Source organism: Bombus bifarius, unplaced genomic scaffold (assembly GCF_011952205.1).
Source record: "Bombus bifarius isolate JDL3187 unplaced genomic scaffold, Bbif_JDL3187 scf7180000007970, whole genome shotgun sequence".
NCBI lineage: Eukaryota > Metazoa > Arthropoda > Insecta > Hymenoptera > Apidae > Bombus > Bombus bifarius.
In genome coordinates this window covers 4,003,576-4,031,315 of record NW_022884356.1, presented here as the reverse complement: position 1 = coordinate 4,031,315, position 27,740 = coordinate 4,003,576, and the positions used below count along the sequence as shown (strand labels likewise).

At 34.8% G+C, this 27,740-nt stretch overlaps 4 protein-coding genes across 9 annotated transcripts; 1 reads left to right on the top strand and 3 right to left on the bottom strand.

Annotated features, from left to right (window-relative positions):
- Positions 1–30: 30 nt before the first annotated feature.
- LOC117211835 (sorting nexin-8-like) lies at positions 31–18,442 on the bottom strand. 2 transcript variants are annotated; one of them, XM_033456096.1, is made up of 9 exons: positions 18,195–18,442; positions 17,441–17,568; positions 4,464–4,596; positions 3,138–3,331; positions 2,703–2,820; positions 2,034–2,493; positions 1,682–1,898; positions 958–1,146; positions 521–712 (listed from the first exon to the last, which is right to left on the bottom strand). In XM_033456096.1, the coding sequence occupies exons 1-9, from the start codon at positions 18,217–18,219 to the stop codon at positions 626–628; spliced, it is 1,551 nt and encodes a 516-aa protein (XP_033311987.1). In that variant the 5' UTR covers positions 18,220–18,442; the 3' UTR covers positions 521–625. The 2 variants fall into 2 exon arrangements, with proteins under 2 accessions (XP_033311979.1, XP_033311987.1); XM_033456088.1 differs by lacking the exon at positions 18,195–18,442 and having other exon boundaries at positions 31–712; positions 17,441–17,676.
- A 605-nt stretch (positions 18,443–19,047) lies between these two features.
- Positions 19,048–20,330, bottom strand: LOC117211878 (UPF0193 protein EVG1 homolog). The gene is made up of 5 exons (XM_033456165.1): positions 20,234–20,330; positions 19,822–19,955; positions 19,659–19,755; positions 19,335–19,478; positions 19,048–19,268 (listed from the first exon to the last, which is right to left on the bottom strand). Exons 1-5 carry the CDS (start codon positions 20,328–20,330, stop codon positions 19,048–19,050), a joined length of 693 nt encoding a protein of 230 aa, XP_033312056.1.
- Positions 20,331–22,009: 1,679 nt separating this feature from the next.
- Positions 22,010–27,736, bottom strand: LOC117211855 (WD repeat domain phosphoinositide-interacting protein 3). 2 transcript variants are annotated; one of them, XR_004488364.1, is made up of 8 exons: positions 27,507–27,736; positions 26,617–26,790; positions 26,279–26,536; positions 26,003–26,204; positions 25,701–25,924; positions 25,487–25,611; positions 25,368–25,408; positions 22,010–22,344 (listed from the first exon to the last, which is right to left on the bottom strand). XR_004488364.1 is itself a non-coding variant. In XM_033456113.1 (7 exons), exons 1-6 carry the CDS (start codon positions 27,571–27,573, stop codon positions 25,505–25,507), a joined length of 1,032 nt encoding a protein of 343 aa, XP_033312004.1. In that variant the 5' UTR covers positions 27,574–27,736; the 3' UTR covers positions 24,582–25,408; positions 25,487–25,504. The 2 variants fall into 2 exon arrangements, 1 of the variants encoding a protein (XP_033312004.1); XM_033456113.1 differs by lacking the exon at positions 22,010–22,344 and having other exon boundaries at positions 24,582–25,408.
- On the top strand, positions 22,261–24,558 carry LOC117211893. Of its 4 annotated transcripts, XR_004488369.1 has the most exons (6): positions 22,261–22,383; positions 22,484–22,658; positions 22,779–22,864; positions 22,933–23,068; positions 23,562–23,834; positions 23,898–24,558. XR_004488369.1 is itself a non-coding variant. In XM_033456201.1 (5 exons), the coding sequence occupies exons 1-5, from the start codon at positions 22,303–22,305 to the stop codon at positions 23,750–23,752; spliced, it is 669 nt and encodes a 222-aa protein (XP_033312092.1). In that variant the 5' UTR covers positions 22,261–22,302; the 3' UTR covers positions 23,753–24,558. The 4 variants fall into 4 exon arrangements, 3 of the variants coding, with proteins under 3 accessions (XP_033312092.1, XP_033312112.1, XP_033312104.1); XM_033456201.1 differs by having other exon boundaries at positions 23,562–24,558; XM_033456221.1 differs by lacking the exons at positions 23,562–23,834; positions 23,898–24,558 and adding an exon at positions 23,236–23,318.
- Positions 27,737–27,740: the final 4 nt, after the last annotated feature.

Here is a 27,740-nt window from a genome sequence, read left to right as displayed (position 1 = left end):
TAATAGGAATATAAAAGTAAATAAATACGATTATTCAATAACAATATATATTTTGTTGCCAGTATACAAAGGCGGGTATCGTATATAAATGTGTGTAAAATATACCGCGTATCCACGATCAACGTGATGTACGGAAATTACATTAATTCTCATCAGACTTCTAAATCGTATAAAAAACACAATATGTCGGTAAACAAATTATTTACAAGTTTTTAGTATTTTTATACAGGAGTTTTATCTAATTATTCATCTTTACAAAAGAAAGCGTCATTTATTGTATATACAATATTATATGCTCGCCTAACGAGTATCGGTTACCTCATAAAATATATTAAGTACACAACAAGGAATGTATTACAAAAGTCTTCGAATTGTATATGTTTAAAATATAATAGCATTGTACATATTTTTATAAATCTAATTGCAAACGTTTAATTACGTAATGTATCTGGATTCTTCTTTTTAAATGATCAGTGTTTATTACTAATAATGATATATGGCGCAATTAGATATATTTGTCTTTTAAATGTTTTTAATATGAGCATCTTATAACGGTTATAATTATTTCGCGACATTTTTCTTCCTTAATAATAAGGCTTACCTTTACCTAGGTTTTCGTTCCTCGCTATGAAATTCCATTTGATCCACTGGTTGATTTCTCTGGTAAACACTTCATAATTGTTGGCTCTATCAACTTCCACACCTCAGCGAGCTATGGCGCATTTTAAATGTTATTTATTTAAATATTTGGTAAAAATACTACTTCGATCATTTTCATCCTGATATATTTACGAAAGATTGCAATAAAAATATTTTTCTCTTTCTTACATTTATGAATAACACTTACCAAATTCTCAGTTTTTTTTGCTTTTGTTTATTTTTGATAGCATAAACACGGTAAAAATTATCGTAATAAAGTATATCATAAAATATGTAGGTATCGTGAAGGAATCTTACCTCGGAATGGCCGCGTATTTGAACATTGACAAGACTTTGTAGAACCGTGGCGAGTATTTCCAAATGAGCGTGAACGAGCTGCGTCTCCATGTGTAAACAGTGTAACGAAAAGCAATTTCGCAACTCGACGTTTGCAATCACCGATTCTTGAGCAACCATCTTATTTTCCAGGTATTCGACGGTGTCACTCTGTAAATAAAAAGAAATTTGAGACATTAAAGCAGTTAATAAGAATGTTTTACTTTTGATAATTTATACTCTGTCATAAGATATACTATTACACGAAATTAAGCACTATTACAAAATAAAGTCATAATATCTAATAATACTAATACGAGGAAATGGCACATTATTTTGCTTTTGCTATTAGTATCGACCCAAACTCATTCTAAAGCTATAGGTAATAATATGTCACAGACTTTTGAAGTGAAACACGAATGGTATAATAATCAATACAAAGGAGTAAGGGAACTTGTGGAAATGCAACAGCTGCACACATCAGCCTGTTTTCAATTGGGACGAATTATGTAAGACGATACAAGCTCGAGATTATATATTATCACATTTTTCCTCTGACATTAACATAAAAGACCTTGAGCAATTTCCGAATAATCACGTAATGACGGCGGTTACAGTGAGTCGAATTAAGTCACTGGATAAATATACTTTTCTTAAGGCTGTAAATCATCGTTTGCCGTTCGTCCATCTCGAAGGATTTACTTACGTCAGTTCCGCGTATAACGCCCTGCATTTGCCTCTTCTTTAAGGACAACATCGTAGATAATGCGCGCTGATGATCAGCGCTGACACCACGCTCATGCCTTTCGCATAGGATTCTATGCGCCACTAGCACGTCCAACAGGAGATTCAGCCTTTCACATACTCTCGTTTCCTCTCTGACTGCTTGTTGTAGAGCTCTCGTTGAAAGTAGATTAAATTCTCTGAAATTACGAATACATGAGAATTCCTTTAGAACAGAATAGATATATAGTAAAATAACAAAGTAATTAGTAGCTTGGTGATAAATTAGATTCAATATCGAACGAAGTCTCACGTTATCTCGCGTGGACGCTTACTTTGAAATTATGTGGAAGCCCTTCTTCATCTCTTGCCAAATAGTGGAACCACCGGTGGCCCATGCCGTAGTGCCATGAGGTTCTGAGGCCAAATTGCTTAGTTGCGTACCCAGTTCTGCCATATCTACCGCGTAACTATGCGATCTGATTGCCAGACAATCAGCGATATTCTTCAGTCGAGAAATTCCAAGAAGTATTACTCTGATTTGGTCGCGGCTGTTTGCAAATTCGGTTAATGTTTCCGGTGGCACCAGTTCCTTTGCCCTCGACGATAATTCTGACGTCGCGAACTCATCGGGTACTCGCCTAAATACTTCTCGAATCTTGTGTTGCGTTTCTTCGCCGGTGTAAGTAAAGAAGAATTGTACAATGTGGTCTTTGCTCACTACAGGGTGACGAGCGATCACGGTGAGAAATCTTAGCAAAGATCGTCTTCTTTCTTCGAGAAATTGAGAATCCGCTGTAAATATTTATGTTACAGTTAGTAATCGTGTATCGTTAATCGTATATTAGAACGTGTCTGTTATAATCAGAATAATATATCTTGCAGTATTTCAAGTAGTAAATTAATAGTCTATTAATAGTCTATTAGTATTATTTTTATTTCCTTCGATATCGACATTCATAGCATCTACCACTATAGAATACACGAAGAAACCAAGACTTTACCTCCTACGATTTTCTTCGGTGGTAATTTCGGTATCAACCTGTAGGGAAATCTCGCCAAGAGAAGTTCGTGCAACGACACGAAGTCGTTGTAACGTCTATAAACGACGGAATTGAATCTCTGCAAATAGAGGAAACTGTTTTCAACCATACTTCCATAATCGCACGTATCATAGATATTTTATTAATTCCAGCCTCAAGGCGAATGCATTACGTTTCGAAAAAATGAGACTAACTTATATAATAAGAATTGAAACTTATATAATAGGAATTTATTATCTTATTATCTTATTATACAAGTTGATTATAATATATTATTATAATAAGAATTGAAATCGAAATTAAATATCAAAAACTAAAATTGAGAGTAACGTTAAAAATGCATTTTTGCAAGTATAGAAAATTAAAAAAAAAAAAAAGAAAAAGAAGAACACGTACTTTGCTGGTCACTTGATACTCCACGTGTTTCAAAAAGATTCCTTTTTTCTCAGGCACTAAGTTCACCTCTATCGTATCCAGATTGCATATATCGGAATAAGTGAGATTCAATTTGGCTGGATTGCTGCCTTTGTGCAATCTTTGAGCCAAAAGTGTTACCTCGGAGAGATCGCCCAGAACAGGAACAGGTAACTCTATGGAAAAAACAAACATTAAGAAAGATTTTAAAGCGTTGGATGGAATGAAACGGACCAGTCGCGACAAGACTATAATTTAACAAGACTCTGAAAAATCAGCAAGGATATAGTCGATAATATCGTACCACGTTAGCTCGCTTTTTATTCCTTTGTCTGTTCGTTTTAGGTGACGAATAATTTATGGCGACAACGTGGATCGTATCGATAAAATCTACGGTACGGTTAGATCGCGTGTAGTTTATTATAATTATTCTCCTATATAGTCACAAGCAAGTAACTTCTTGAAGCATTGTCGCTCCACCAATGTGAAAGGTAATCATCGTCGTAGCCGCAACCTCGATACTGGAAAAGGCTTTTCAGACCTACGACACTTTGTTGCCTGTTCGTGATAAGATCCGATACTCATCCTTGATTCCTTGTTCGTCGTTTCGCTTCTTGTTACGTCGAATAGTACAGAATACAACGTAGAACAATTGCAAAGAGAAGACCTTCGACACGCGATCTTTCGTTGAATCGGTGAGAACTTGGGAAAATTAATCGTACGAAAAATTGGACGAGTTGCGCAATCGGTTATTTGTTCATTTGGAAATGAAACTCGTCTACCAATTTATTTTGTTCGATTTTAATTTTTTACTGTGGACGACAGAGTCACAGCGGGAAAGATTATCGAAAGAATGGTGCACTTCCGGTGAACAGCTTTCGTTCGTGACGAAGCAACGTTTTCCTCGCGATAAAGGAAACGACTGATTGTGTTGGTCAGTGACATCAATAAAAACCAGGTTTCTTTGCATGGATGTTAATCACGATACTATTTTTTCTATTATCAGAAATCACTGTGTGCTAAGCGGCTAATTACAGCGTTGCTTTTAGTAGCGTGCACTCCGTTATCCGTCGAATGGACAGTAGCAAAAGTATGCTTGCTTCTTTGTCAGAGTATTTTTAGGTGTTTACGTCGATTTAGAATCTTTCGAAAAGGAAGAGAAAGTCGTTCGTTTGGTTCGTTAATTTATAGCAAGTAAAAGATTCTATATATGCAAATGTATATACGATAAAATCAATTTATACAAACTTTTCTATTATCCTTAATCGCGTCAAGTTTACGTTCGAACGAAAAAAGCGAGTAACGTACCTTGAGATTCGGAATTCTCCAGAAGTTTGTCGCTCGGGTGTTTTCCTTGCTGAGCAAACGCGACTAGAGCAAGACCCTTGTACAATCCGCTCCTGGTCAGATAACCCGTCTTGCTGTCCACGAGTTCCCATATCTAATTGCAAGGAAAAGAGAAAAAATTGCTAAAATCCAAAACAATATCCACGAGGAAGTTCGGTGCTTTCTTTTTCCCAAGAATTTCCAAGATGGAATATAGACTTTTAACGTAACATTAACGTCAGAATACGCGTACAATGTACGCATTTAATTCTGCTACGGCGATGAATTTTTACACGCGTCCTACGAGTTATATTAAAATAATATTTAACTAAACAAATACGAGATCTAGATACTTATACCTTAAAACAATTAATCGCACGCATTAAAGCAGATTTATTAGAATCGTTATGTTCACGGCGTAAAACCAATTTGTTACACTTATTTAATTACACGTTTTATCAACTAAACGATATTGGTGAATTCGTAGATGGGCATAGTCAGATTCGTTCGTTCAGTAGCTTTATTTTTAATGGAAACGTTCGTAGAAATGTTGTATAATGAATTCGGCATTTTTATGAAAATTAAAGAAGATCGTAGTTTCGTATAAAACATTTTTTTCTCGAACTTCGTCTCCATTTGGTAATCGTTCTGTTATTCCGGCTCAGGAAAGTCCCACATCGACGATTTTTTCTTTTATCGTCGATACGATTCTCATAACGAGGCATTGCCGACGCGAAATTCAATCAAGGTCGAATTTAATAGCAACGAATCTTTCATCGCTGAGTCTTGTCCTTTGCATTCCTATCTGACAATCGTGTGTATTTTTTCTCTCGTTATATAATTCGTAAAGAACGTAACGAAGATGTATTATCTTTATTCACGCAGCAGGTTCTACGGAAGTTCGCATAGGTTGAAACAAGCGTGGAAATTGTAGCTTCAAGAAATTATTATTTCTTAAACCGTTAAAGATTTTTAACGTATTCAAGAACAGATCGATTCTACGATTACCTTTCATTATTTATCATTTTGTTATCTATCATGGATTTTCGAGAATCTTGTAATCGATAGGAAAAAAAGAAGAAAAAGTTTCGGTGCATAAAAGTGTTCGATTATTCAAATATCACAGCCAGTTCCTTTCCATCAATTCCCAGTCCTTTAAAAATTCTTTTCACGCCTCTGCATTGGATTTTTTTTCTATTCAAAATAGCACGATAACCGCAACCTGAAATTTGAAAGGTACGCCTAGTAGAAAATAACACGGTTGCGCAAAAGGCGCGCGCGGGAAAATTATGGAACAGGTTTGCGATGAAAACCATGAGAAAGAAGGAAGAATATCAGCCTTATTCCGTGCGGAGACGACTTTCTCGACGCTGCGTGACCGATAAAAGTTCAGGGTTGTACGAAATAATTCCTCCCTTTGTTTCTTATCGCCTAAATCCAACAGTGCTTGGAAAAACACCACGAAACGATTTGCGTCGTGTAAACAGGTGGTCGTGAAAAGGAAAAATAATCTCACGTTTAAAGATTCAAAAACGATTCCGACATATTTCAAGAGGAGAAGACGAAGAGATTCGAGTTACCGAGTAACCCAAACGCAAAATCGTCACCTAAAATTTTATCGAAACAATCCTGGCAACGACTTATTCGCCGCTTCGTATCTCTATACGAACCAATTTAATTTTCCGTACGAACGGAAATCGAAGAAGAATACTAATGCTGGTCGGAATCGTATTACTGGAATAACGAAAACGCGAAACTTGTACGTCTCGAATCAGCGAACAGTCGCAGTTAGAATTTGCCACTCTATACCAAATTTGTATTTATCGAAAACTAAAAGAAGGTATGTTCGTTAACAAATGTAACTGGTTTCGTCTCATCCTTAATTTCCATTTGCCATTTCATCGCTATTTTCACTTGCGAGGTTAATCGAAACCGGATGAGATACCAGTAACTAATCTTTCTTATAACTTACAAATATACCTAATTTTTATCACTATGTATCGCGTGTATATGTATACGCAGCGAGTTGTATGGGATTGAACTAAAAGCAAGCCGAGTACATATTTACAACACGAGAAACAGACGAGAGTCGTGATTTTATTTAAAAACGGTTTAATTCCACGTAATTCGCGCGATACACTCGACTAACGGTGCAACCTCGGTTAACACTGCGAACGAGTCCGAAGGATTAGGCCATAAATGAAAGTAACTGCATTCCAAGAATTTTTATAACTTTGCTCTGCCATTTTACCTCTCCTTCTATCATTCCCACTGGCTCTCTGTCTTTCCACGATCTGGCAGAATAGGCGCAGACCGCACGTTACGCGCATCTAGATTTCTGCTCCGACATTCACGATAACCCATCGTCCGTGTCATTCTGTAATCGAGCATTTTTACCAAAACGTGATAACGCAGATTTTCCTAAGCGTGAACGAGAACGACGCTCGTAAGTTACATTCTCTGTTGCTTTTTCCGAAAAGTTTCTCCGTTAATCGAACATTCGACGGATAGATTCGAGGAGAGAAGTAGTTTCCATGAGGTTGCGTTAGTTTTGAATGTTACGACGGTAGTAGGGAAATAAGTTAGTAGAATACGAATGAACTTCAACATATCTCCTATTCAAGATACAAATGACTGTAGAATGCAAATGATTCTTTGTAAGACGAGCTTTAACAACGCAATGTATTCAAATCACAATTTCTTGGCATACGACAGCAGGATGCGATTAAACTTGTCTCTACAAGAATAACGACTTATTGTCACGTATCGAACCTACCTACTTCTCTGCCGTGTTTTCGTCAGAATGTAGATGTTACGTAGAAGACACAAGAAATCACGAAATTGACAGATCACCGGTGATCTCCTCGCGTCCTACTTCCGAACGTTTCATAAATAAGCTAAAAAATTAAACTTTAACACTAGAATTACCGCACCAGTCGAATAGACTGGTTTTACAAATTTATTTTCAAATTCCTACTTCGTGTTATATTTTTTCCCGCGACGATGTAATCACTTTTGCAACGATAACTAAAAGAATAATATAATGAATTTTATTTTGTTGTTTCTTATGTATTCAAACTGAAAATAATTTTGTATCAAGGCCAATCGAAACGACCGGTACTTGTCAAAGTGTAAAAGGATCCTGCAATCTGTTTATCCAATCCCAATTAACCAGTTTCCTCGTTTTCTACAACTTCCCACTCGTGTTTTAAACTTTTACCGCGTATCATTCGACACGACGATATCAGTTATCAGGACAATTGCGGGTCGATCGCTAGATCGTCAGATGCTAACGCTAGAAACACCACATCAGTCGAAACGACTGGTTCTACAATCTTGTAAATGTGTCGACCCTCGTTTAGGGATGATGGTCCCAAATGGATTAATAATATCAAAAACGTACTACATAACATGGAATTGCTTCTGTAAGAAAGTAATAAATCAATGAATATACAAATATTCTATTGTTACGTATTTTTTAAAGACCAGTCATTTTCACTGATTTTGGTAGAAATAGCTTCGTGTTAACTATCGGTAGTTCTAGTGTTAAATATGGTAGTAAACTTTATTGTACGAATCCAACAGAGTGACGGTTCAGAGCGTTATAACGAAAAAGATGTTGAGAGCTGATTTCGGAGGGTTGTTATACCAAGGTTTGATCCCTCTGGAGGGGTTTTATCGTCGAGTGTATATCAGACGCGGCTATTCCGTTGCTATCTGGTTATTGTTTCGATGGTTGTAGCATGTAGGATGTTTAGCCTATCCTATTACCGTTTTTGAGCGTGTGACACAGGCATATCCATCGTCGCATCGCTGATCATCTGATAAGACGTAAAGATGTCAGTCACTGATTTGCAAGTGTCACAGCCATAAATTAGCGATAGAAAAACCAAGAGGGTCTAACGAACATGCCGCAAGCCATCGAAACAACAACGTAGAGGGTGTTCCAGTGTCAGAAAATGGTAAGAGTATGGCCATCTCTGACCTGACACCTTTCCATAGGAGCTAAACTCATAGTATACAGGGTGGTTGGTAACTGGTGGTACGAGCGGAAAGGGGGTGATTCTACGCGAAAAAAGAAGTCGAAAATATAGAATACAAATTTTTGTTTTTAATTTTTCCATCGAGACAACGATCTACAGTGAGATCCGTTATAACGAGACGCGATAAAGTGCACGCGTACCGAGCGAAAATTCAAAGTCGATTTTCTCGAAAACGAAGCCTCGAACGAAAAATTTTTATTCTATATTTTCGACTTCTTTTTTTAGAATCTATTTTTCTAATTTTTAGATTCTTTAGAATCACCCTCTTTCCGCTTGTACCACCAATTACCAACCACCCTGTATAAACGTTCCTAAAATCAGCTCTCGACATTCTCTGTTCTAACATTTTTAACTGTCTCACTGTTGGATTCGCATAATAAATTCTGCCAGTATGACTTTTTTTACCTTGCTCGTAAAACGTTTAAACTTACGCGAAATGATTCGAACGACGCTAGGAAACGACCAGTGATTTTTTTAATTTCACCACTCCCCGTGTTTTCGACGTAACACGAGCAAAGACGAATTTCAACGTAGAACAGGGTCGAACGAGAGAGAAAAAAAGGAGGCGAAAAGCGAAGCTATCTTTAAGGAAGATTTTGCTTATTACAATGCATTAATATTATATATATACAATGTTATGTTAAGAAAACTAGAAAATTATGAACTGAAACAATCCAAAAGCGATACAAACTTTCGAAACTCAGGAAATAAAAGGATACTCCGATAAATCTAAGAAATTACTACAAGATCGTAAAGGGGAAATTATTTATACGCATTCTCAGAGCTATTAGGTTGTCCGAAAAGTTTCTTTCGTTTTATAAGGAAATAATAGAAGCACAATGTTTTTTGTTTTACATTAGTTTATTGAATTATGCACGAACATAACGATAGAAATGGATCATAGCTAATTCAATGAAACAATATAAAACAGAAATTGTTGTTCATCCGTTATCACCTTATGAAACGAAAGAAACTTTTCGGACAACCTAATACCTACGATCAATTTTCACTAACAGTTATTTCGTTCCTTAACAAGTCAAATCCTGTAAAGTGGCCGCGATAGCCACGTGTTCTCTTTACAAGACTAATTTAACATCTGGGCGATTTCCATTGTAAGAAACGACGAAAGATTTAGGAAGCGAATAAAGAACGTGCGAATGGGGCCGTGGCAGAGACGGAAGAATGGAAAAAGAAGGAAAAGCGAGTGCGTTCGAACGTGAAATACGGGCAAATACAAAAGTGGACAGAGAGTGCAGTGTGTTCCGGTGGTTGTTCTCGCTGTTGGAAAGCGTCGCACTCCTTCTTCTCTAGTCGGTTTCACGAGCATTATTAAACCTTAATCGTTGATCAAGTTCACCGGTAAAGGAAACTACAATGAAAATAAGTCCCTTGTTCGCGGTACGTGCGAACCTGGTCGCTGAACAATCGCCGCGAAAGCTGGCAGTGTGCGCGTCACGACAGCTCGTCTTTTCAATTTCAATAATCCCTCTCTTTCGCTGTTTCTCTCTTTTTCTCCCTTTTTACCTCCGCTGCATTCGAATCGCGTCGAGGAATTCTCCTCTGAAATACGATTGCCCGTGACCCGACGAAACAACCGTTTTCCTATTTTATTCTCCGTTTGCGTTTACACGGCATTGCGAAGCATGGACGACCGCAATTTGCACGAATAGTCTCTTAAAATCTTCTTTTCAGACGATTTTCACGGAACATCGAACGTCGAGAGGAAAGTTACCGATTTCGTGCGTTCTTTTGAAAGTTGTGTTACTCGTGTGGTAGTTTAATCGGCGTTGAACGTTGCGAATTGTACATGGTGCGGTGTTAAAACGCTTTTGTTCATCGTTATGTTTATCTTGTATTCTCGATCGATTAGGTATTCGGACCGACGATCAAACGTCTTCCTTTTATAGAGAAAGAAGAGTGCATGTGCGTGTATAAAAGAACGTAAATGATCAGCCTGGTCTTAGGAAAGGTCAAGGTATTTACTGTTTAAGGAGATCCAAGATCCAAGCTATCGTTCATAGGTTTGATTTGAAAATTCTTGCGGCTTTATATTACGTCTGCAGCTTTATATCGTTTAATTAATCGATTAATGTTTCGAGGCTCTCTTCTGATACTAAACGAGAGTAAACGAAATAAAGCGAGAACTGTACCTGATACTATGATAATATAAGTGGACGTAATAACGAAGGAGAAAATAAACGAAAAAGTTGGCAGGAACACTAGATAGTAGTACGTGTATGTGTATAGCGGTAAACAGGAAGAGGAAATGACACGAGCGTAGATATACGTGTACTTGTAGAGTATTCGTTTAAAACACTGTCCGACATCTTCCAGCTCCGAACGTTGGAAAACTTTCTAACGTTCGATCAACGTCAATCTCGTACCAAGGACGTATTAAGTTTTATATGTAAAAAAAAAAAAAAAAAAAAGAAAGAAAGAAATTAGACGGAATTATTGGCAACGAGAAAGGAGAAATAAATACAAGTCGAACGAACGAAACGAAATAAAAAAGAAAATAGGAGTAAAGAAGCATCGATAAGCAGGAAGAGGGAAGACGAACGCGTGTGTATCGTATAAAGCGCGAAACAACTGGAATGTCATTAAACAAAATTAGTCTCGTCCGCGACGGAAGAAAATCAGAGGGAAGGGAGATCGACTCATGACTATGGCTATCACGATGGCTTTATCTCACGTGCATACTACGTTCGTGTCGATCGTCGCATGGTACGCGTGCGAGGATCCTATAACCTGATCTACTAAACTTCCTGTTAATATCGTTCTTCTGTTTTCTAATTTAAAATTTATTTTATTATATTATTTTCAGATTATCGTATTATTTTAATGAAAATTTCACTGTCTTTTTTTTTTTTTTTGAACGAAACTTGTACAGTGTCAACTACGATTAATAGTAATTTAATCTTTCGTAATCCGCGAGGGAAAATTACGTTTTTATTAATTATTAATAGGAGGAACACGTCTTTTCGTACGATATTACGAGGAAGATTAAATGCATTAACATTTAAAACCTGTTTCGTCGAAGAGGATTGCACATGTAGCGCACGATGTTTCACTACGTTCGATAGTTTTCTCTTATTGCGATGCTTGATAGGATTTTCCCTCCGTTTCAGAGCGTACAGCCTTGAGTTTTGAGTCCTTTGTTCTTCGCGTAGAAATATAAATGTACTTCGTTTCCAACTTTCGACTAAAATTAAATACAAAGAATCGAGCTATTTGTCGATTTCCATAAAAGAAAAGAAGGAACAGACCTCTTTAAACAACTTGGATATAAATCTGTCGTATTCTTTATTTTAAGCGTATTCTCAAGAGAAATGCGTAAAATGTCGATAATTAAACTAGATCGACTCGCCAACTAGGAAGATCCGACGATCGAACAGTATCTTTTTCTTTTTATTCGATTCATCCGCTGTTATGCGTATTGGCTTGGCAACTAAGTGATTGCCGCCTTTGTCATTAGGTGGCAATGACAAAATCCGCAATCACTTAGTTGCCAAGCCAGTACGTGTAAACACGAATCTGTGCAACTTTCGTTAATTACACATCAAAAGATATGCCATTACGTCACCGCGAGTGAAAATTTTACTATTCCACGTTTCACATCTCGAAGATTTCACCATCCTGTTATGAAAGCTCTTACGCTCATATTTATTTAATTCTAAAACTATTCACTCGCAGATATCTATTAAGAATCATAATTAAGAAAATTAATGTTAACAATAATTCAACGATGATACTTTTTTACCGTTACTCGCTGCGTGATTAGTATACGACAGCACAGAATTTAGATGATTAACGAGATGGCTATAATCATGGAAAAAGTAGAAAATAAGATGAAAGGAGCACGAATATTGAAAGAGTATCGTCTATAAAAGTTTCGTGGAATGTCCGTAAAGGGTTAAATATACGTGTAAACAAGCACGAAAGCAAAGGGACACTTTGGCACTTTGCATCATCTTCTGAATCGGCCTATTTATAGTGACCCGCGATGACTAGCGATAAAGCAGCGACCCACGTAACGTTATTTTGATTGTGTCGTTAGTCAATGAACGAGACGCGACGTTCAATCCCTGTTACGTCCTATCGCGACGTGTTGTGTCATGTCGTGTCGCCCTGTCGTCTCTAATTACCCCAACAATCGTGCTCGGCAGATTTTTCAAAAACAAGTGCCGATGATCGTCTAACGATGATAATCTAACGCGACAAAGTAGCGCGTAGTAGAATGTTTTTTTAAATAAATTTTATATCGTAGTTTGTGAAATTTCGAGATCAACGAAGGAACATTTTTATAGAAACGTAGTTACATTTTCTTTGTTTATCCTGTGTTAAGGTATAGCGTGAAAATTTGGAACGTTACAACAACGCGATCAAATTTTTAAAAGGACGTGATCTTCTCTGAAGATTATAAAACTCAATCTACGTTTTCAAGCGAAACGTTAATGATTATTTAAATATCGTTGAAAGAAAGTTTGCTTGCAAATAGAGTCGTAACAGGTACGTCGATTCGCAACACGTCGAATTTCGAACGTTTTGTCAACTTTTAGTTCGCGCAAGATTTTAACGATAAGTTTGAGAAACTTTTTGTTCGATTTAGGAAAATGTAATATCGCACAGATATAAGATGATCGTATTACACACACGATTATGAAAATAGCGAGTTGCTTTCTGCTGTATGATCGTCTTAATGTAGTTCAAGAAACTATCCTACACGAATAGTGCTTTCATTCATAAATATAAGCTTCACAACTGTAAGCAGATACTTGACGTAATCTAGTAATTACGAATGGAACATAAGTGATCTTGCAACGTACATTGCAGAGAAAAAAGCTCGTCATACCGATTGAAAATATTTATAGTTTTATAGAAATTAATTTTTCGATTAACACGAGTAATCTGCCGAACATAAATACGATGAAAATTATAATGTACGAAAACCGCAATTGCGAAACGTGCAGTCAATTTTGATAAATTTTCTGATTTTTATGTTATCGGAAAAGAAGTGTGGAATAATGTAAAAGTAAGGGGAAAATTATTGTGCAATAAGAAATTCCAGAATCGAACGATTAGAAAAATTCGGAAATTTGAAAACCTAAACATAGAAGACTCGGGGACACGAAGATGTAAACGACTTGAAAATTTCAAAATGAAAAGTTATTGGGTTGGTCAGTTATTTCGTCATTAGATGGTAATGACAAAATCCACAATCACATGGTTGCCACAATCCAATATATTGACGCAACGTGGACTTTCGATGCAGCGATTATTTGAACGAATACGCAAGTATAAGCAGATGTAAAACTTTAAAATTTTTAACTTTTGTATCCTTGTCGTGAAAATGTCCAAGTGATCTTCCGTAGAAAGTAAAAAACACTGCTAAAAAAAAAAAAAAAAAATAAAAAATAAAAAAATAGATCCTATACTGGGATTAACGTAGCATAGTCAGAAATAGAAATAACTTGTTAGGTCCAAAGATATCTACAATTTTATAATTACTATTTTCTCCCTGTGATCTTCGTTGTAAATATGAAAACACTGAGATTTGTAAGATGCATTCATTGTAAAGCGTTTGTAGCTGACCCTGCTACGTAATCTTCCACTATTATAAAGGGGCGTCCCGTGCAGACTATCGTGAGCGGGCGTGTTAATGATAAAATAATGATACCGTCACAGCAGACACAGGACAATATAATCGTTACGGAAAGAAATTTTATTCAACGACCGCAAAGCGATTGTCAACGATCACGAGTTGCCTGTACGAATGATAATTTCGAGGATTCTAGAAGTAACTAGAACTTCGCGTAGATCCTTATTTTTCTGATGATGACATTTTGTATACACAGACACATGCTTTGCAACGTAAAATAATATCTCTCAACGATAAAGGAAGTTTCAAACAAGGATAAATTTGTGAAACTTACGGCGGTATAATAGAAGATAGCCTTGAAATTGCATAATCGCATAAAACAAACGTTACAATACCGATCCTTCTAAAACAAGCAAATTCGACGCGTGTAATTTAATTAGCACAGATGTTCCTCCATCCTTATTAATAACAAAAAGAAAAGAATTAATTTTATATAAAATATATCTATAAATATGAGAGATAGGATTAAAAAGAACATTTGTCCAACGTTGTTTCAGGAAATTATTGAGGAGGGGAGAGGGGAATCTTCGAAGTAGAAAATAATGACACAGGTCTCCTTTGTTTCTACGATTAATTCTAAAAAAAAAAAAACAAACAATCTCTCCCTGTAGATAGGAAAAATGTACAATTTTTTCTTTTAAAACCGATCTTTGCCTCGATAGACAACTAAATAGGATTACGTATAAGCGAAACGTTGAATCATATCATTAAATATGCATGTTTCGTGTGACCTCAGTGATTCAGACATACCGTTCAGAATACTAGTACCGAATACTAGTTCCAAATACCGTATGACTCGAGTCAAATACCATATGGCACGGCTTGAATATGTATTTGATCCTCTTCTTTTCCGCCATTCGTTTTTCTTCTGTTTTCGTCCATTCGGAAGGATAACACGAGACCGCAAATACGTAGGATCGACAAGAAGAACGTTCTCCGGCGTTTAATCGTCGAATAATAATCGTAAAAGAAATTCTGAAACGGGTTTTCCACAATGGAAACCGCTACCGCTACTCGAGAAATTTATTCACGCAGTATTATCTGTTTCGGGCACGTAGTTCGTATACCGTTGTACGATTTCGTTATCTAACCGTGTCGATGTATATATGTAATTCGTGTCATGCGATGCGTTTGCGCTGACAGTGACGTATTAATGATCGTTTAGCGCGTTTACCGTTGTGCACGAACTACAAATTGGTCAAAGTAGATTTAATTGGGAAAGGCAGCTTCGGTTGGTCTTTCGGTCTTCGAATTCGATTCGAATGGAATTACGATCGTTTCGTTGCACCAGCCAGACGTTCAATAACATCTTTATCGAACTAAGCACCGAATATTTTGATAATCGGTCCAGAATAAACCAGAAATGTAAATATAGGAACCCTGAGTATACAAAGCTTTCGTGTTAAAGAAGAATGTAAACAGATAGCAACGCAAATATTTCTCGTCAAATCCAGATTTTCATTGACAGAAAAAATGTCATTTTTACCACTTACAATCGCATTGTTCCGTGAAATATATGTAGTATAATATATACAGAATGTCCCAGTGTCGATGACGACGTAACTCGGAGCTGGTGATTGTACGTGAAAAAGTAAGTCGAAAATATGGAATACATTTTTTTCATTTGACGCTTTGTTTTTGAGAAAATCGACTTTGAATTTCCTCCGAGTACGCGTGCACTTGACTAGTATCGTGGCTAAACGAATCACGATACAGACCATATGCCGTAGCTTTTCGAGTAATAATAAACCGTGTAATTCTTAAGATTTACTTTATTAATGTAAACGTTGAAAATAAATACTGAAATAATTCATTATATTAGATACAATCTATTATATCTATGTAAGGTATATTTATTATCCACTATAGTTACCATCAAATAAATTAAAGGAGAAATAGATAAAGATGGTAATTACCATTTCCGTGTGGTAGTTTATCTTGTTATCTTAAAATATTATATTTTATATTAAATTATCTGCAATGCAAAGAATAATATGTTTAAGTATATTAAAATATTCATGTTTCAAAATCAGGACGTTGAACTGTTCTTGTTACCGACAAAGGACGATTATTGTTTAATATTAACGAAGCATGGTCGATTTTTATACGGACGATCTGACAATAACTGTTTCTTAAACTTAAAAGTAGCTGCTTACTAATAAGAAAGATCTCTCAACTTCCAATGAGTCATTGTCCTTTAGATGTATACAGTTTCTAATTTACTCAGGAAAATATAAATTTTACAAAAACTTGATTAGAAACGCGCATTTGCTATAATATTCATTATGCGTCATTGAATCATTGCTATTCACTAACGGTAAAAGATTGCATAATCCCATGCTGTATGCACACAAAACAACCATGCATACTTTGCATCAAAATAAAGAATACTAAAACAACGTTTTAACAACTCTACTTATCATAATAATTTTGTTGCGATAAAAGCAAAATATGAATAAAAAATATCCTAAATTATACTCAAAATATTTTTCAAATATTGAAGTTCAAGATATTAATTACCACGTTCGTTATCACAGGAAATTGACGCAAAATGTCCATTAAAGTTCATGTTTTGATCCTCGTACTGTACACGTTATACTTTGTATTATTAATGAGCCTTAATATTCAATGAGATCATTTTTAATACGCATTATATATTACAGATCGCTATTTATGCAGAATTCTAATTTGTACTAAATATATATTTGCTAAATATTTTGTTTCTTTGTAATTTGAATTATGACAGTCGTGTATCTACGACGTATATGTAAATGCTTTCTGTGATAAGTACATCCATTTGTTTAGCAGTTAAAATTAAAATAACGTACATATGTGACGTTGGTAGCGAACCTTTTAAATCGCTTGGAATATTAGTTTAAAAATTTAGTTATACGATTTACCTTAAAAATTAATTCAAAGAATTTAATATTAAATTTACTAACTTTCATTACCATAATTTTTTTATTTATTATACGTAAGAATGTATTAAATCTAATAACTTTATTAATTGCGACAAATGTAATAAGTTGAAAACGCGTTTCTCATCTAGTATGCATGAACGATTTAACCGTGATACGATACGGAAGAAGAGTTAACGCGCAGCTATAGCATTAACGGTGGCATTAACCTAAGCGCGGCGTGCGAAGAAATTACAAAGTTAAAGGCACGGTACTCTCTCTTCTTTCTATCTGGCAGTGGCTGGCACAGGCTCAGCGACACGGAGAAAGAGACAAGAACGAGACAAAAAGGAAACATACCTGGCTGAGAACGGAGCTGCTCAGCTGAGACTTGACAAGAAGGGATTTAAACACCTCTCGTTCTACATTTCCACTTGTGGGAGAGCAGATCTTCTCGTAGACTTCTCTGTAGAACGCCGGTATGCAGCCTGGTTTGGTGCCGCGACGAGAACCAAAATAAAAGGACATCACTTCACGAGAAATCTCACTTTTCTTCAGAAAAATTAGCATTACGTAGAGACCGATACAAACGCGTTATTTACCAATTAGGAAAAACCCCAGAGATGTTAATGAGAATTATTATTGCGTAAACATGTGCCAACTTTAGATAGCGAATGCAATAGCGTATATCGATGATCAATGTTTCGAAACTGGAGTTTCAATAAATTCGTCCGATTAAATTTTGCCTAACCGTTTCTTTAACGTATACGTAATATCAATACGTATTTTACGATGGAATGTGAGCGTTAATCGTGAATATTTTGTTGATATTCTAAAAATACATCCAACGTGTAATATTTGAAAATGTGTTTACGACGCGATCGAATATAAATAATGAAACGTTTAATTCACAAACAGTGAAAAAAAAAGTTGTACAAACAAAGCACAACGCGCAAATATGATGCTATTAAGAGAAGGAAAGAAGGGAAGAGAAAGAAAGATGGAGTTAGTGACGCTCGACAACGTTAAAAGGGATACACGTTGATCTTAAAAACCGGACGACCTCGGGAAGACCTTGTCAAAGGTGCGTACGGTACACGGGTTTATCATTTACCGAACGACAGATCGGTCGACGCCATATTGGATCACTTGTAGATCATCCGGGATCCTGCGAGATGGTTGCGCCGCGGCTTTTCGAAAATACAGTCACGTTCCACGGATTATTTTTCGTACGATGTTTTATGAGCACTCGCGTTGCTTATTTTGATGGAATGACAATATGACCTGTCGGCAAGATACCAACGACAACACAAAAACACCAACAACATACGCCATTGCCGTGTGGCGCAAAACTGACGAGCTACCGCGATTTCTCCGGCAGGACCGTTCTTATTTCTCCCGCCGCGCATGCGCCCTCTCACACGTCCTACTTACACTAGCCATTGTGTACGATTCGAGCGCGGCAAATTCGTAACTCTGAAGTTTTGCGTTCCAAAGAATTATTTAATATTATATAATATTAAAAATCTATTATATATAAATGTTATGTGTTATATGCATAAATTGTATTTATTATGCCATTATTATTACATCGTCGTATATAAATATTCTGTGTATCGAATATGTACGTATATACGTATTAATTGAAATTGTAAATTATCGAAATATGAAAAACTTGTGTAAAAACATCGTAAAACTCCATTTATTTAAGTGAAATTTTAGTTAGTGTCTAATTATATGAACATACTGTCCATTATATGAACAAAAAATGTGAATTCTAGTTATACGAATTGCTTGTCCTCTGACAGTTTTATATAAGTAGAATAATATATTGTATATATTGACGTTTTGTTATTTTATTATACCTATCGCTTGGTTTATCTAAAATACTGTATAATATATGTTCTGTAAACTTTATAAAAAATATAAATTGGTTAAGTATAAAAGGCCGTGAATTATAAAAATTATTAATTGTCATCTAGCTGTCCTAAAGGAAATGGTTTTGGCAATGGTCTTTCAAGTTCTCTGATCTCTTTTCGAATTTCCTTCGATCTCTGCTTGTCTACAGATTCGATCAATCGTAATTTATGCGCTATTTCTTGTTGTATTGTAAGACGATATTTTTTCCCCATTCCAAGACATTCCATGTCGCTTAAAAACTCCATTCTTTCTTGAATTCCACGAACCACTAAAAAGATAAGAGAAAGTATATTAGAACAAGAACATAATATAGCTATTTATTTTAGTTATATACAATCATCGATGGGATCACTGGTATCAGGAAAGTGTGGTTCTCGTCTCGCTTTATGAAGAATCCTTGGACCACGAGGAGTTTCTGGCATGTCCTTTCCATACGCCATCATGCATGCTAAATGACGCTTTTGCTTTTCTGTATTACCTGAATGTTAATAATGAGAATATAAATACACGTAAATTTAGATAAAAATCTATTACAAAACTTGGTCTCAAATCAGGAAGCTATTAACTTCTAATCTTATTTGATGCAAATAAGTATTTTATTATTACAATAAATATTTGTACAGTCCAATCATTATGTAAAAGACCGATATAAACTTACGTAAAGGAGACGTTCTTCTATATTGTTCCCTCTCATACGCGCCGCTTTTAATAATCGTATCTTGCGATCGTTTTTTCCAAACGGTAGGCATTAAAACCTACATAGATAGATTTTATTAATTTCATTTTCTTGTTGCCCGTTAATCTGAACTTATTAATTCTACCTGATATCCTAAATTATGCTTATTCGATCCTGTTTCCGATCTTTCCACAGCAGCTGGCAAGGATTCACCTTTGTTAATCGCTTCTTGAATAGATTTTCTTTTCATCATACTCACTTTGGATTCTTCCATTAGAACTAAGATCACAGATTTGTCAAAATGTTCATTTCGACAAGAAAAATAAAGTAAATCAATATTAAGTACTTTATAAGAGATATATTAAACCTATTAATATGTTCTTGCGAAGACATTAATGATTCTATTAAACAATAAGAAAATGTTTAATGGGTTCCTGTTTGTTGCAACACTATCGTATTCCTAATTCGATATAAATACAAGAAAAATGAAATACAAAAATTATTTCAAGTAAGGAATTTAAAAACCGTTTGATTAAGTTTTCGGTGAATTTGCTTACGTTTGATCAAATTCTTCGTCTCCTCGCTGTATTTTGCTCTCGGTGGGTGATGAAACGCACCCACCCCCATCTCCACTCTCTGATATTTCTGCTCCATTTTTTAACCTCCTGGAAAGATCGTATATCGAGGCTATCAGCACGTTAACATAGTTTAAAAGCTACGAACGAACTGTCACAATTCGTGTTACGTTCAAAAGACAACCACGATACGAGTATGGAGGGCCGCGTCCGTGTCGCGTTTCTATGACTACTTTGAAAATGATTCAATCTCGATCGAACCAACTTTTGAACTGTGATTCAAACTTCCACGATACACGTTGACAATAAAACAATCATATGGCATTCGTTTCAACGTAGTAATGGAATATAAACGATTTCAACGAAATTGAAGCATTTATGGATATTTTAAAACAATCATACTACCTTTCGATAATAGGAATTGTACCGTATGCAAAGAGATTTATCGAAGTTAAAATACTATACGCGATAAAACAAAAGTTAAGGCACAATACGTTGTAAGGCATAATAATTTGTTAAAATACGATTGTTTCAAAATATCGGTTTAATAATCTATTTTAAGGAAAACCGACTAAATAATAAACAAATTCCTTATAAAATATAGATGAAATAAAATATAAATTATATAATATAACATAACATATATAAATGTATAGAATAAAATACAGATGTCCAACTAATTGTATTTGGGTAAAAAATAAACATCCTCCACATTTAACATCAATTTATCTGTTTTGTATGAAGCGCAATATATATGTATATATTAATATCTCTTCGCACAGAACACCCACATAATCAGTAAATCAATAATAAACCATACCACAAACCCTGATAAACCACACCCCATTTAAAACACTTTCAATCTTAATCGCGGATCAATAAAACTGAAAACAAGCTTTCGAATAACTCAGATCTATCGGGTCGAGAATTAATCATTTTGCGGAACTAGCAATCAATGATCAATTGAGAACGGATGCATCTTGAAGGATGCGGCAGAGGATCGGTGTGTGGTGCGCATGTCGTTTAATCTACCGCTAGGGGTTACGTTTCAATCCCTTGGACGAGGTAAACTCGCGCTTTGTGCGTCGAACGCAGACAAACGGTCATCCCTCTGAATTATCGTTCGCTCTCGATAGCCTCTTAAAGAGGCTACCAAAACTGGAGCAACATATTTTCATGGCAAGTTCTCTATTCTTCGTGTGATTCCATTTCATTTGACAATCGCATCTTTCGCTTTCGTCCAAGCGAGAGACAGTGAAAGTTATTGATTCTCATTGTGAACTACGTTCCAGTGATATTCCGTGCTCCTTTTTCCGCGAGGTGAGTAACGACATATCGCGTCACTCGCTTTCCATTCGAAAGCGACGAATCTTCAACCTGGAGCGCGACTGCATTCTCCATCGAGCCTCACACTTCCTTTTTCTGTTTCTTCTTTATTTTTGTATTATTGTTATCGTTGTATGTACACCACGGTACATAATAGTGACCTTGTTTGTAACCTCCGGGGGTTGCGATTTTTTATTTAGAATACTAATTCAAAGGACTGCTGCGATCATTACAGCGAACTTTTGTATTTTGTATGATAGTCGATACATTTGATGCTGCGCTTGATAATTGGAGACTCTGGTGTGAATTCTTCATCACACGATACACAAATCGGTATACAAATTTTGAACGATGTTTCTATTGTTGTTTTCCTTCATTGATGCTTGGATCTGATAAAGATTGAAAGATTTTCAGCGATAGAAGGCAGCTGCAATATTTAAATTGCATTTATTGGAAGAGAAAGAAAGGTATAGATTTCACAATCGAAAGTACACAAATTTATTACTACGAATGTTAGTTGACACTGAATTGATGGCACGTTCCAAATAATGATTTGGTTCTAATTGATTGTGTGCTGATTTCTTTGAATGTTCCCAAATTTGTGGAAAGTGGAACTGTCTCTTTATCACAGGAATCGCTTCAATCGTTGGATGTAAATTTTTATTATTTCTATATGTTTTCAGGAATAATAATTGTACAGCGTTCTGTTAAAAAGAATAGGCAAAATGAAGGTGGGACTGTTAAAGAATTTCGTGCATTATTTTAACCTGGAAGAGGGTACAGTGTTAATAGCAGTATTTCAGTTGGTAAATATGATCTATCGTTTAATTATTACCACTGTGTAAGAAACACATAAGAAATTAGCATGCATTAAATTATATTAAATTACTTCATTTTTTAACACAGCTTATATCAGGATTCAATATGACATTCTTCGTGCTGGCACTAGTACACACAATGGGAATTCAAGAAATGGTAGTAAGGGACACAGAGGATGCTCTCGAGAGAGAAGCCTTAGAAGATATATCGTCTAATCATCTAAATACTAAGAAAATGGATATGGCGCACCATAATGCAACTGGTGCTTACAATATAATCTTACAAATATTTTATATTGTAATACTTTCGCATTCATTTAACTGTTTATCTCTGCTATTCGCTCATTATACATCAATTTTCAAAATCTTTTACACGTGTTTAGAAACGGTGTACTCGATATATTGCGGTCTGGTGATCACAGTGATACATTTTATTTCCACTATCCTGCTGTTGTACGGTGTGCTGGCGGTAATTACAGTTTACGTAGTCATTCTCGAGAATAATTTCGTGGTAAGACAAGTTGTTTCTTTCCGTAGAACAATCGCCACTTCATGGCGCCCTGGTTGGTGGTCATGATGACGATAATATCGGCGTTGACAATTTCTGTGTTCGTGGTAGAACAAGGCTGCCCGTTTATTGCTACGCTCGGAGGCAATGCTGATATTTGTGAACGTAAGTTGATAAACGAACGAAGCAAGCAAATTATTATAACAAATACTAAATTGTTATATCGGTGCGTATGAAACCTTCAAATAACTTCTACGTAATTGTATGTATATAATCTTTCTACCAATTACCTAATCTCAATATTCTGTGTTCGTATGAACTGTCAACTTTAGGTTATAAAATTATTCCAATGCTACTTTTATACTTTCTTTATTCTGGAATAATTCATTTAAATATCTAACGAAATGATAACGAAATAATCCATAAGTGCTAGTTTGGATGTATAAGAATTATATATGAGCGATACGGCAAAATTTTATTTTATTATTTCCTATAGACTTTAAGACATGCGTTCACTTGTTAATATGAAACTTTTGAAAGACGAAATTTCATATGCACCAATTTAGTATATTCATGACATATCTATCGTCGACCAAAAATTTCTACCATTTCGGAAATTTCTGATTTATATCGTTATCGAAAGTTGTTTCTTTTGCAGGCATAATCGTTCTGCTCGTCGCAATCAGTAATTCTTACGTGTGGCTCGTCGTGTACAGCGCTTACAAGAGTCTCGAGACTAAGAAAGGACTGACCCACGTTCTTCATGGCGTGAAGAAAAAGCCTGCAGTTCCAGTCGTGAAAAAATCGAAAGCCGTTAAGGCGGGCGCGAATAAACCTTTCGAGGTTTAAAGATTATTAAACAAAGATATAGAGATAGCGACAGAAAGTCGGATTTATTCGTTACAATGAATGAGAAAGGTTGTGTTCGATGGCAAGAGCTCTCGTTATCGGGAAGTACCTTTCAAATGACAGTGTTTTTTAAACAAATTTTAAGATCACCCTCGGTCTGCCAACAAGGCCTACGGATTCAATCTTGTCATGTAAAATTTTGTAATCTAGTCAAATGTCAACGTGTTCCGTCTTTGACGATAATTGAACAAAAGGAAGGAAAGACGAATGAGAAAGGTGCGGTAAATTTATGTTAGAAAAACACTGTGCATCTTATTTCTATACATAACACGATGGAGATGTTCCATTTTACAAAAGCTCAAAATAAATCTGCAGTACAAAAAGCCTGCTTCGTATTATTATACGTGTTATTGTTCATATATTATGATTAATTGTTAAGAGCTTCGCGTTGTTTTTTAATGATATCTTGAAATTTCGAACAACGCACAGAGATGAATAATTACAATATTCCTAATGTAAATCTAAACTGCATATCGAAATGCGATGACGCATATATCGTAATATAATATATATATATTATATATATATTTTTTTTTCATTTCAAACCCGATACCATGACAAATTGTAAAAATTTTTCAATTTAACAACGACTCTAGGTTAAAAAGCTTTGGTTTAGCAACGTGTATTCTCTTTCTGTAAGACTGAATTTTAATTACTAATGTTGCGTAAGACTTTTCATCAAATTTCGCATAATATATACATATATGTATATATACATATATATATATTACAAAACAAAAAAAAAAGAAATAAAATACATGCTTGCAACTGATCAATATTATTTATATTTTATTATAAACAAATACAGCGTTTCGTCTCATGATCATTTTTATTTTATATTCGATCCCAACTTCTTTGTGACACTACAAACTTCACATTTTGTGGTAATATTTCAATAACAATAACTGAATGTAGGTATTTCTTGTGTATATGTATATTAAATGTATGAAATGATAAAAATAAAAATAAAGGTTATAAAACTCGATTACGTTATACACGTCTCATTTTTTTAGTTGGTTAATTATCGAATACGATCGACAAGTAGCCAAATTTCATAGTTTTACGGTAATTCGTCAACATTTATGATACAAAATACGAAAAATACGGAATATATTTGAACATCATATATTTCTGTTATGTTAAATTAGACATTTGTAATTCTATAAAATAAATATAAAAAAATACGTATGATTTAATTGCCGAGCATAACGAATTAAAAATTGTTGAATTACTTTCTGAATGATATTCCTTATATATTTGCATCAGCGTTAGTTAAAAGATTGTTCAATTTATGTGTAAGAAAATTGCCTTTTACACTGATATATTAAGCAAAGCTCATAAACATCGAGTTCTTCTTTTTGCGTGTAACATCTAAGAACGTATAGTTCCATAAGTAAACATCTCAGAAATAGGCCTTCTAGCGCTCCTTAAAGTTCTTTTTATATCATATAGTTAGCACAGTTCTGCACAGTGGACATAACACCAACAAACAATAGTACTTTTCATTTGGTCCTCTACCATATAATACGACTTCAAATAACAACACAGTACTCACTTTCCATATAAACTATTCCATGTGATCTCATCCAATGAATACTGAAGACATAATGTTAAAGATATACATTTTTATTTAACACTTCATAATCAGTATATACTAATCAGTGTATAGTTTACCTCTTCCTTATTTTCCAATCACATTTTGTCATCTGTTAATTCGAGGAACTGTGCATAAAAATCTTTCGTACATTCACCTTTATTGTTAAACACAAATTTATAATAACTACCATCTGCACATATTACTGTAACAACAAAAAAACCATTGTTATGTAAGAAATCATTACCACGCTATATATGTACATTTCTGAATATATTACTTTATAATACTGACCTATAATACTATTGTTATCAGTTCCAAATGCACACATACATTGTGGACCACCTGGAACTTGAAATTTACAAAAGCTCCAGCTGGAACTAAAGTATTTTGGCAGGAAAGTAGCAGATGCTAAACTAGACTGACGATTTAATTTTTGATCTTCTACAGCAAAAACGTGTACAGTTCCATGATCACTTGCTACACACAACCAAGTTGAATCATGGTTGAAATTAATGCTATAATAATATAAATTTAAATGATTAATATTACTTTAGTAATATCTAACTGTTTATAAAATATTTCGTTTTAATTACCAGTAAATATTTGCATGATTAGCTCCCCTTCTTAACTCGTTAATCATATTTCCAGTCTGTGTTTCGAATACTCTTATTAAGGTTCCTTTTTCTGAAGCTGTAGCTAGTCTAGTACCTTGTAAGTTTAAAGCTATACATGATAAAGGTGTTTCATGCGCTTCAATATTTAATGGCTGCTTCTCCGTATTAGCCAAATCTATCACTGTAATAATGAAAACAAGTTATTTTATAAATTTAAAGAATGTAGAAGACCAAAGTTTCTTGCTTAAAATTTACCTTGAACGTGTCCATTTTTTCTACCAGGAAAAGCAAGCAAGGAATTACTACTATTTGGACATAAGACACATAGACCTCTGGGATTTGGATTAGTCTCAAACACGTGAAGTTGCTGAGGATTTTGCGTAAACGTATATACTTTTATAACTCCTTCTAAAATTACTACTATCCTATCTCTTCTTAATTTAACACCCCTTACAGGAGCATTGAACTCTAAAGTAATTGCTGGTAATTTTTTAAGGTCATCCCATATCATAACTGCAAGATTTATATAAAATAAATCACAAATAATCCGCTTTATTTATTTTAAGATAGAGAAAATATATAAAATATGTTACCTTTATTTGTTGGATACATAGGTTTTGCTCCACTACCAACTAATGCTAAATAGTTACACCTGAATAGCATTTCCACATAACCAAGACCTCCATCACTGAAATGACGTACTTTTTCTTTTAAAGGATCACAATTATATACTCTGAAGCCATTTTCCATACCACAAGCGAAACATCCTACAAATGGAAAGATTATACAAACAATTAAGATATTGTTATCTATTCTCTTACATTACACAGTTACATTACAAGGTCTTTTCCCTTTAAAATCACAATATGGTATTCGATATATATGTATATATATATATTCCTTATTTGACACATAGAACACTAAGAAGATAAACCACCACAGTTGAATGATTATCATGGTACTCTTTATGGAATAATATCATATTGTACGATTATACGATATATGTAAAAGAGTGAGAAACGTATAAGAGAGATAGAAATGAAATATAAAAATAGATTTTCTAATAATTCAAATAAAACCAATGAGTTTTAAAACAATTCATTATAAACAATTAAAAGGAAATTCTAATAATATAATTGAAAAAGAAATTTAAATAATTAAAACATAATGGGTCATACGAATGATTTATAAATAACTTTATAAAATATGTTCAATGCAAAGCTATTATCAAAAATTTGGAATAATTGTACACGAATGAGGTTAAAAAGAAGAAAGTGATAATAAATTCTTTCATTTTAGCCATTTTAAGCGAACAGAGTTTGATGGAAAGATATTTTTTCAGGTTAAATTGATATTAATCGTATAGAAAAGTGAAATTACGATAAATTTATTCGACAGGTGTTAGATGCAAAGGTTAGGAGTAAAAAAATAAATTTGACAGTACATGACTGGTCTGTCAAATGTAGCACACTCGGTCACGTACCTTGATCCTGATTGAAACCAGCGTAAAGCAAACCGTTTCCGTGAGGATTCCCTGTGGTTAGGTTCATTGTAAATCACTATTTTAATCGCAACATTCGTTCAAACGATCATTACCCGTGGAATTCTATCACATCTTCGCCGGCAAGCACATGAGATATTTTTTGTAACTACGAAGTTCCGTCACCATCATAGAATCTCTACGCATGCGTATTCATTTGTATTAATCAGCTGATAT